The sequence below is a fragment of the Aricia agestis genome, chromosome 5, assembly GCF_905147365.1.
Source record: "Aricia agestis chromosome 5, ilAriAges1.1, whole genome shotgun sequence".
Classification (NCBI taxonomy): Eukaryota; Metazoa; Arthropoda; class Insecta; order Lepidoptera; family Lycaenidae; genus Aricia; species Aricia agestis.
In genome coordinates this window covers 5,962,876-5,974,479 of record NC_056410.1, presented here as the reverse complement: position 1 = coordinate 5,974,479, position 11,604 = coordinate 5,962,876, and the positions used below count along the sequence as shown (strand labels likewise).

Below are 11,604 nucleotides of genomic sequence, written 5' to 3'. Positions count from 1 at the left end.
CTACATTTGAACCCGAAAGTCGACGTCTTGCGATTTAGGGAGCATGAATATGACCACACTAAAGACATTGCAGAGTTTTTATCACGATCTTGGATTTTGTGGAGACGAGTGACGAAGGATAAACTTAACGATAATGATGCAGTAGAAGCAGTTATTGGAACCATTAGCGATGAACGTCTTCGGATTGAGCTTATGAATGCCAGAGCCACTTCAGTGCCTGAATTAATATCTGTTGCCTCTTCTATTCGTACATCTAAGAGACCTAATCACGCTAACGTGAACCAACCACTTGCTAAGCGTTTTAAATACTCTTTAGATAATCGGAATATTTCTAGTTGTAACTTCTGTAAGAAGCCCGGGCATTTTTCTCGCGATTGTCGTGGTAAAAATAACTCCACAATACTTGACAAACAGCCTGTTCCAAATAACCCTAGTTCTTCTGGAATATCACTCCAAAAACCTAATACGTCTAAGATCTGTTCTTTTTGTTCAAAGGCCGGTCATACTTTTGATACTTGTTACCGTCGGGAAAAACAAATTACTTCAAATGTAAATTCAGTTGTAATAAATAAACCAAAATTAAACACGATGCGTATGCGAGTAGGTGATATAGTTATTGATGCGGTGTTCGATAGCGGTGCGGACTGCTCTGTTATGTGCGAATCTATTGCAAACAGGCTACCTGGAAAGAGAGTTCAAGTAGTTAATTATTTACGAGGAATAGGTCCTTTTCCTGTAGTTTCGACTAATAAGCTAACTACTATATGCGTCATTAATGACATTAATGTAGAGATAGATTTTTATATTTTATCTGACTACGAAATGACTTCAGATGTATTAATAGGTGCAAATCTTTTAAACAGCACCGGGTTATCTGTAATCGTGACTGAAAATAGTGCGTCTTTGTGCTTTCAGCCTCGTGTCATGCACATACAATCGTCAACCGGACTATTTGATAACATAAATCATGACTTAGTTAATGAACTTGAGATTAATCAACTCCTTACCCTGCTAAATAAGTACTCTTCCATTTTTACGCGCGGCTTTCCTCAATCTCGGGTCAATACAGGTAAATTAGAGATTCGATTGAAAAATCCAAACAAGTTTGTTGAAAGAAGACCGTACAGATTGAGCCCAGTCGAACGTGAAAAGGTTAAGGAGATTGTTAAGGAATTAATAGATAATGATATTGTCCAAGAAAGTAAGTCCCCATATTCTAGTCCAATTATTTTAGTCAAGAAAAAGAACGGGGACGATCGTATGTGCGTAGATTACAGAGAACTTAACTCGAACACTGTCCGGGATCATTATCCTCTTCCTTTAATAGCCGATCAAATTGACCAGTTGACTGGAGGCCAGTACTACACTTCCTTAGATATGGCCTCTGGCTTTCACCAGATTCCTATCGCTGATGAGTCTATTGAGAAAACCGCTTTTGTGACACCGGACGGTTTGTTCGAGTATAAGACTATGCCATTTGGCTTGTGTAATGCCCCTGCTGTATACCAAAGATGCATAAATCGTGCTTTAGGTCCTCTTTTAAATCCAGGTAGTGCGGATAAAGTTCATAATGATAGCGTAGCCCAAGTTTACATAGATGATGTCATTAGTAAATGTAGAGATTTTTCATCTGGTCTTGTCTATTTAGAGAAAATATTTATAGCGTTACGGGAATCGGGTTTCTCCGTTAACATTGATAAGTGCTTATTCTTCAAACGGTCAATTGAATATCTCGGTAATGTGATAGAAAATGGTCAGGTTCGTCCTAGTCCCAAAAAAGTTGAGGCCCTACTAAAGGCTCCAGTTCCGACTAATGTCAAACAGATTCGTCAATTTAACGGCTTAGCAGGGTATTTTCGTAGATTCATACCAGATTTTGCACGGACTATGGTACCTCTGTATCAATTAACTAAACAAGGCGCTCAGTGGCAATGGAATCATGTTCATGAAGAAGCACGTCAAAAGATAATTCATCATTTAACTTCTGCACCCGTCTTAACAATATTTCAAGAAGGGAAACCTATTGAGCTATTTACCGATGCCAGCAGTCTTGGCTTTGGAGCAATTCTCGTACAGATTATAAACGGTAGGCAGCATGTGATAGCCTATTTTAGTATGCGTACGACAGACATAGAAAGTAGGTATCACTCCTACGAACTCGAAACGCTGGCCGTAGTCCGAGCAATCAAGCATTTTCGACACTTCCTATATGGACGCCAATTCAAGGTGATTACCGACTGCAATGCGCTTAAAGCTTCCAAGCACAAGAAAGACTTGTTACCTCGCATACATAGATGGTGGTCATATCTTCAAAATTTTGAGTTTGATATAGAATACAGGAAGGGCGAGCGGATGCAGCATGCAGATTACCTAAGCAGAAATCCAGATCCACTTACTGTAAACGTCCTAACGAAAAATTTAGATTGGATAAATATTGAACAGAGACGCGACCACCAATTGCGACCCATCATAGACAAATTGCATAATGGTGAAGAAGTCCCTGGGTATCACCTCGAAGACAATGTTCTCAAATTTGAGAAGCAGGACACAATTTTGGGCTCACAAAAGCTCATTGTTGTACCAAAATCTTTCCAGTGGAGTCTCATCAATACTTTCCATACAGCTCTGAAGCATCCTGGCTGGGAGAAGACGCTCCATAAAATAAAAGGTACCTACTATTTTGATAAAATGAGCACAATTGTCCGTGATTTTGTTGACAACTGCATCATATGTAGAACTTCAAAACAGACATCTGGAGTAACTCAAGTACAATTGCATCCCATTGCCAAGCCAGTGGTTCCATTTGAAGTAATACACATGGACATCACAGGTAAATTAGGAGGTTCAAATGAGCATGAATATGTTGTAGTCACAATTGATGCCTTTACTAAATATGTACTACTACGTCACACCAATAATAAAAGTCATCATAGCACTCTGGCAGCCTTGAAACAAGTTGTCCACCTTTTCGGAGCTCCAAGACAAATAATTGTAGACGGTGGTCGTGAATTTCTAGGAGAATTTAAAAGTTACTGCGATATGTTCAATATAGAAATACACTCTATAGCACCGGGGGTTAGCAGAGCTAATGGGCAAGTGGAACGGGTAATGGCAACCCTTAAAAATGGCCTCATTATGATTAAAAATTATGAAACACCAAATTGGCATACAGCCTTGGAAAGCCTTCAACTAGCCCTCAACTGCACTGTTCATAGAACTACAGGTATAGCTCCACTTACACTTCTAACTAGACGTCAAAACTGTGTCCCACCAGAATTACTGACCTTGGTAAACCTAGATGATGCAATCATCAATATTGAAGCCCTGGAACAACACGTGCAACAGAAGATGATGCAAGTGTCTGCTAAAGATAAAGCGAGGTTCGATAAAGGACGAGCTAAAATTCAAAGGTTTCAAAGGGGTGACTTTGTTTTAATAAAAAACAATCCACGTAATCAAACTGCTCTTGATCTGAAATTTAGCGTTCCATACGAAGTTCACAGGGTACTCGAAAATGATCGCTATCTTGTGAAAAAGGTAATAGGACATCATGGGCGCCCTCGCAAGGTCGCCCATGACCAGCTTCGACGCGCTCCACTACCCGGAGGCACCAATCAGGCAACCGTGTCGCCCTTCGACGATCAGCAAGCGGGGCCTTCTGGTTCGCTCCCAGACGATCAGCAACCTGGTCCTTCTGGTTCGCCTCCAGAGCATCAGCAAGCGGGTTCTGTGTCTCCTCTAGACGATCATCAAGCAAGACCCGAGGTCAACGACGAAAACTGAATATTAACGGTGAGCAACTTCTATGTTGATACTTAAAAAGCATTAAAATTGTTTTAAAACTTCTAAAATATGCTAAGACAAAAGATGCTATTGGCGTGTGGAGCCGACCAATAAGCCATTGATGATATTCCATCCTGAAAGAAGTAAATGTCCCCTGTGTACCACGGCGTACGAGACCGCCTAGAGCACAGCATCGACCTATCTCTGTATCCTTTAGAGCCCCTGTTTTAAACAGCATCGATCTTTCACCCACCTATCCATTTTCCTATTAAAGAAAAAGAAAAAAAAAACATGAGAATAAAATCGAAAAATATTAAGAACGAATCTTCTGTAGTCACGTGGAGTGAACAGTTGATGCAACAAATAATAACTTAAGAATCATAAAGGCTAGTGTGTACTGTGGAAGTACCTGGTCCTCACATTTTATATTTCTCTATTACAGAAGGCAGAAGCGATGCAGAGCACGCATCGCATGTCAGTATGGCCGTGTCGCCGCGGAGGTTCCTGTCTGATTGGGACTCTTTATTTTATGTTTAGAAAAATTATTATAATGTGATTATAATCATGAATTATTGTTAAAAATGTGTAATACGTCGTTATTAGAACGATTGATATGCATTTTATGATTTATTGTAAGCCCGGAAGATATTTTAACTTCCGTGGTATTTATTAAAATTATTATTTAATGTCAATTTCATAGTTGGCCAATATAGGATTATTCTAATGTAATTGAAACTAGTTTTCCATGCCAATCAAACTTTTAAATAATTTCTTTAAACATTCTCACTAAAATTACGACGTATTTTGGTTGTGAATTAATTACTTCCGGTTTTATTTACTTCGTAATAATTTAATGTGAATTTTGGTAAATTACAAAATAAATAAGCTAATTCATTTTAACGTTATTTACTAATTTTACAATTATTTAATGTTTCTATAACATGATTTTCAAGAGTGACGTAATTACTTGTGGTAGGGCAAACAAGTAGGGATGATGCTTATAAAAAGACGTGTTCTGAGCGTGGAGCTCATTCTACTGTGAATTTGCGGTGAATAAACATTGTAAGTACAATCCATGTCAGTTTAAATAAATGAAAATGATTTTATCACTTTGTTTTCTTTTTAATTTTAAATTCTAATTTCTTTTGCTCTTTAAGTTTTAGTATTTTTAATGATTTGAAATTGTTTTATTGTTTATAAATGAAATCTATTGCTTTTAGTGAGAAATCAATAGCTTTGATGAAATTAAACATTCAAATCTCATAATAAGTGAATTAATAATTATTATTATTTTTGTAACGCCCTCTCTGATTTTCGATATATACATTATATTAATAATACATTTTGAAACACCAACAGAATTAACAGCTATTAAAATATAATATTGAATATTATGAGAAACTGACTTTTAACCTTACTATTACATAATACAGCTTGGCTAGTTTTTTTTTCTTTAAATTAAAAGAAATACATGTTCAAATGTATTGTAATGGCAAGAACAATAGTTGGAAGGGGAAGAGGGGATTTCGGGACAAGCTCGAGCGTGTCAGATTAAGCTTGTATAGGCTTCCGACATGTGTTTAGTTATCATGATATAGAAATCAGATTTCTCACATGGTGTTTTAAAATATTATTTTTTAAATATTGAAATGTCATCGTATCTATCAGATTAAGATATGTTTAGTATACCCCAAAGAAGCTTCCATACTGACTATTCAAAGGTTAGGTAAGCATGTGGGGACATTTTAAAATATAAATTTATTTTGCACTAAACTAAATGATTTAGTCCTTATTGTCTTAAATATATTTATAATTAACCTAAATAAGCAATTTTCTGGATATATTTTCTTTTTCAAAACTTTAAAATGGCTGCAGTTTCTGAACCCACCGCTAAAATAAAAAACGCTCTTATTATTTTTTATCAGTTTTACCTAATGTAAAAAACCTAGGTCTCCATGACGCTTCGAGTGACTACAAAATTAGCACCTTCCCCTCCCCTACTACAAATTAATTAATATTATTTTCGGTACTCATGCTTAATAAAATAACAAACTAATAAGATGTCATAGTCAATAAAGTTCAATTTAATATTATAATAACTCTCTATAATCTATATTTACTAATATTTATTATTGAATGTTTCTTAATGTTGCAGTTCCATTTTATTTTACAAGCTACAATTTAAATATAATGAGGGATTTTCATTATTCATTTTCATTATCATATTTTTTAATTTTAATTTTAACAATCTTAACTAGATGGCGTAAGGATAGACACTTCTAGATTTTCTATTGGTTCCTCACCGATCTGAAATTATCTGCAGGTTGGCATCACTGACTACATATGGGTTGTTTTTCCAAAATATCAGTGTACTGTCAAGTGTGACATAAATCAAAATATCTTAAACTTAAAGATATTTCTAATGACTAGAGATAAAATAGATATCATATCTCCTTTGGTTAAACTTTGTCCTTGGTTTAGTGTGTCTGCATCTGTTGATTAATCCAATCGATGTCTTCATAAAACCGTGGATCGCTCACTCTGAGAGCTGCCCTTTTGTAGAAAAAGTAATACCAAGGAGACACTGAAAAAAAGTTGTTTGGGTTCAAATTCGAGTTAATCAATAAAAAAAAAAGTTGTTTTTGAATTCATGACACTATTATGGCTAATCTAGACTAAGACTTTAGACTAGATTATTGCCAATTGTTCATGCTTTGAAAAATTATATCATAATATAATATTTTATTAATCATTAGTCAGTTAACTTTAATCAAGAGAAGTGCAAGTAGACCTAGTTTTGTGATATTTATATATTTATGAAAATTAATTTTTCGAATGATCAAAAGTATGGACTTACAGCATCTTTGGAGTGAAAATAGAACTATGAGCATCGGAGTAGAAACAGACTCTGGCTGGGCCCATTTCTCTAAAAGCCACACCGCATGCAACACCATGTTGACAACAATATAAGCCAGTATCACTGAGCCGGCAGCACGGAATTTACGAATCAGCACTTCTACTAGACCTGCCTGAGATGAGAAAAAAAGTTTATGTATTTTTTTATAACATGCAAGATCAATTAGACAGCAAAGATGCATAACAATATTTTTCTAAGACAAAATTTCATCAAAATTCATTTAGATGAAATTTCATCTTACAAACACAAAATTAAAGATAAAGGAGAATGCCCAAAAATATATGGTATCCCGTACCATTTTGCGTCATTACGAAACTTGGTTTTTTAAAGTCTATGATTATCATTTTAGCTCCTATAAAAATTTATTTGTAAACAAAACCGGGGTTTCAGAGTAATTTGATAAAATCGAAAATAACCTCAAAATTTTCAAAACACATACTTTATTGACAGGTCATACACGAGCGAACGTTATTGCTCTAAAAACAGAGTAAGGCGCTTATAGGAGTAATAAATCATCACCGAAACGTGTGTATTTAATATTATTGAATACATTCTCATAAGCAATTTAGGTAATTTAAGCAAAATGTAAGTAACATCTTAGTCACAATACTTTTCACAATGGACACATAGCCCAATAGGCAATAGCGCACTAGCGGCCATCGTAAGTATGGTATCCAGGCCGCTGGCCGCTTGGTGGCCAAGTGCGCGTGTGGTCTATGGTGGTTTCATACTAAGGTATCTATCTCGATGGCCACCGCCAACGCAGCTAATGCGCTATTGGGCTTATGCTCATGATTTTGACTGGAGTCGAAAATAAAACAATGTATTTTTATTTTATTCAAACATTGTCGTAACCTCAGGTCATAACAAATACATATCAATCGTCCAGCGGCTTCATCTGTTCACAGAGTTGTATTATAAACAAAAGAAAAAAGGGCAAACACAAAGGGCTTAATTATTCTAAGAACAATAATAATTAATCAATAACATAATAATATTACATGTAAAGTAAGCCTAATATAGTGTATGAATAATTATTACACATAATTCAGTAAGTAATTTACATTTTTCAGTACATATTATGTACTGCAAAATGTGAACATGATCACACAAACATTTTTATTTACATAAAAGAAAAATACCTATTTAAATCATTTATCATAATACTCCTGCAATAAATTCATCTAAATCATACAACATGGTGGAAAATAGAATTTATAATGTAATTATAAAATTCTTTAGGCTGGTTTTAGTGTCACGCGGACCGTCGGTACGGATCGCTCCATATAGACCGATCTGCATTAAGCTTTAAGGAGTAATACGGACGGGTCCATATGGATTCGTCCGCATTACTCTAAAACCCTCCTTAATGCTTCATACAAATCTAAGTGGAACGATCCATACCAACGGTCCGCGTGACACTAAAACCAGTCTCATACATAAAAGTACCAGTAAACGTCGTTTCAAAACAATTAACAAATATACAGTGATTAGATGTACTTGCAGCTCGTTTGTACACAGAAGAAATCATTTTTGGGTTTGTATAGTTTAATTAAGGGAGAGGAGGCAACTGAGGTATATCACTTGATCCAGCATCTGTCAGAATATCTCTTAACAAACCAGGGCGATTGGAGTCTTGCTCATCATAACGTCACACTTCCCTTTCAGCTGACCTCCAGCAAGCAGCATAAACTCTTTCCAATCTTGAGATCTAAAAAGTGATATGTAATATTGTAATATATTCATTGTATTGTTAAACCTTACAAATAATAGTGACAAGAAAATAAAAGCACTACCAGCAGTATCAAATATTGGAGACTAAAAATGAAAAATATTAATAGGATCTAACATAAAATAAACAAAAATGATTACCAAGTGCAACGGAACTAGTCTAATTATAATGTTTCTCTCATTTTGATCTTGTCTTAGGGGGGTATTACATTATAATTTATATTGGATCATTTATATGATCATATATAGGATCCAATATGTATGATCATTTGATTATATCTGCATATTACATTATCATATTTCATTGATCCTATTTTACGTCATATTATGTGGTTTCAATAGCCAATGGAGAGCGCTAACGCTGACAGGTATTGACGTCAGGGTTACTAGATCTCAGAGAATTCGATTTGTCAAAAGACATCGTCATTTTTAATATGACTTGTTTTTTGTTATTTCAGCAAGATTATCCAAGTATATAATTAGAAAAATAATTACATTACATTATTTGAAACATATTAACGAACAAGAAATCAAAAACTCTTTTTTATATTAAATAACTGGCAACACCAATTTCTATGACCATATTGGATTCAATCTCTCAGCAAATGTCAAAAATCTATGATCAAGGCATCAACCACTTTGACATTGGCAACTCACTACGGGGCCATTTTTTAATAAGAAGAAGAAGAAGAAGAAGAAATGAATCATATGTCTATATTACATTATCCAATATCATTGACTCAATGATCTCGGATCCAATATATATGATAATCTAATATCCCCTTACAGGATATGTTCTTGTAGTAGGTAGAATAGACTGGCCACAAGAAAAACATACTCTTCTATGACCAAAAGCAGGTAAAAAGCCTTCACTGGTTCTGTTTGCTCTGACAAGAATCTGAAGTCAGCTGTAATAAAACAATGAATTAAAAAGTGAATAGAAATAACACGTATGCTAAACGTGTTATTTCTATGAATATATTATATTCATAGAAATAACACATATACTCTAAAGTCTAAATGGTAATTGTGAATTCAAACTCATTTATTAATTTTTACCGCTCATTTATGTATTTTACTGTTCAATAATATTTTCAATGATCCATTTCATTATTTTTTATAACTCATTTTTGTTTACTTTACTGCTTATTTTTAACTGCTAAACTAGTTTTGAGTTTATGAAAAAAATCGATTTTATGTTATTTAGCAGCACTGAATCGATTAGGTGTAATGGATTAGCTTAATTTTACTGTTATTTAACATACATAATATGGAAAAGCTAATAAATTATTTCAATAAATAATATTATTATTTGGAAATTGTTATTAAAGCAAGTAACATTTATAAAAATTGGAATAACGATTGCAATAACTACTTTAGTCGAATGAATCAATATTGTTACAATATATTGTTTGATGTGTAATCTGTGGTTTCTAATAATGCACTATATCACTAAACGAATGTGGAGGGAGTCATTTAGTACATTTTATTCTATAATTTAAATTCCGGGTTCAAAAATTGGATTCCTGGCGTGTAATTACGTAAAGAATTCGAAAAATAATTACTATAAGAGTTTCATATCGACGCATGAGAATTTATGGTACCGACCTTGGGCATTCTCCTTTGTTATACAAAACTTAACTAATGCAAAACTTTCCGACTTAAAAATTAGGTAAACACTTACTTGAAATAAATATGTAGAGAAGAGAGTCATTAGTAAAGTAGTCAGCGATAGGATTAGAAATAAATCCTGAAAACTATAAAAATATATTTAATTTTATGTTGTTATATACAGCTAACAGACTGTGGAAACTGGGAACATGATTGGGTAAGGCTGCGTTTCCACTGAAGCGGAGCGGAGCTTAGCGGTGCCCGAATTGACTAATCGTGCTATTTCAGCGGAATGACAGCTAAGATTTTGAGCAGAGTGATTGGTCAATTCGGCACCGCTAAGCTCCGCTGCGCTTCAGTGGAAACGCAGCCTTATACATAATACTAGCTGTCCCGGCAAACATTTCTTTGCCATATAAAGTATTTCACCTTTCACCCACAGACGTAAAAAAAATATGGAACCTAGTCTAATCACGAGTGAAACATAGTTATGGCCGCCCGTGTAGGATGTGTGCGTGTCATTGGTGCCGTCACTCAATGTACAATGACAGCGGGTTGTAGCACCTAGTTGCGTGTGTGAGAGTCGGTCACATGTACAATAAACGAAATAGGCTACTTGACCTCATTTTTTTCTTCATGCTAATCTCTTCATAATCATTAATTATTACAAAAAAAACTAATATTTTAATATTAGTTTTTTAATAGTGTGCGTATTGATATTAGGATCAACTAGTTTGGCCTAGTCTAAACTGGTCTATCCAATCGAGCTTAGGACAAATTAGTTTGGACTAGGCTATACTAGTTAATCCTATCGCGTATAGGAAGAACTAGTTGAGCCTAGGCAAAACTGGTTTGTCCTGAAATCGAGTTTGGCCGGTAACATATACATTATTTTTGAATTGAGTATGAAGTTGTCTACAAAAAGAATGAACTAAATTAGGTCCTGATTGGCGCAAATTTTGTAAAACTTGAAAAAAAAATTCGAAAAATTTGAATGGCACCATAGAAAGCGGTATTTGAGGCTCAATAGAATTTTAACATCCCCGTATTCGAGAGGTAATAAATAAAATATATCTTTAAACTAATTATAAATGCGAAAGTGTGTCTGTCTGTCTGTCTATTACCTCTTCACGCCCAAACCGCTGAACCGATTTTGCTGAAATTTGGTATGGGGATACTTTGAGTCCTGGAAAGGATATAGGATACTTTTTATCCCGGAGAAATGTACGGTTCCCGCACGATAAATGAATTTTGGCGCAACGGAGTTGCGGGCGTTATCTAGTACCTAACACTATAATAATATAAGCTCATAATTTTTGTACTCACATAAACAATACCAGTAATCCATCGCGACTGCGCGGAAAAAGACTTACGCAGTTAAAAATGAGATCACAAAACATGAATATTAACTGACTTATTAAACAAAATGTGTAACGAGGCGTGGATAACTTCATTTTTTACAATAATCGATAAAATATACACAGAAATTTGTTTGAAATTGAATTCCTTCAATAAAAAGATGACTACGTAATCACTGATCACTTTTCGTCAAGTTTTACTAA

The 11,604-nt window shown here is 34.6% G+C and overlaps 1 protein-coding gene across 1 annotated transcript; it reads right to left on the bottom strand.

Moving 5' to 3' along the window:
• Positions 1–6,151: 6,151 nt before the first annotated feature.
• LOC121726830 (transmembrane protein 138-like) lies at positions 6,152–11,604 on the bottom strand. Its single transcript, XM_042114393.1, has 4 exons — positions 11,369–11,604; positions 10,116–10,188; positions 6,641–6,812; positions 6,152–6,367 (listed from the first exon to the last, which is right to left on the bottom strand). The coding sequence occupies exons 1-4, from the start codon at positions 11,494–11,496 to the stop codon at positions 6,261–6,263; spliced, it is 480 nt and encodes a 159-aa protein (XP_041970327.1). The 5' UTR covers positions 11,497–11,604; the 3' UTR covers positions 6,152–6,260.

Excerpts from the sequence above, each read along its gene's own strand:
- LOC121726830 (XM_042114393.1), bottom strand. The coding sequence starts at position 11,496 with ATGAAGTTATCCACGCCTCGTTACACATTTTGTTTAATAAGTCAGTTA. Across the intron at positions 10,189-11,368 it reads GGATTACTGGTATTGTTTAT|TTTTCAGGATTTATTTCTAA; the intron begins GTGAGTACAAAA and ends ATATTTTTATAG. Across the intron at positions 6,368-6,640 it reads ATTTTCACTCCAAAGATGCT|TGTCTCCTTGGTATTACTTT; the intron begins GTAAGTCCATAC and ends ACTTTTTTTCAG.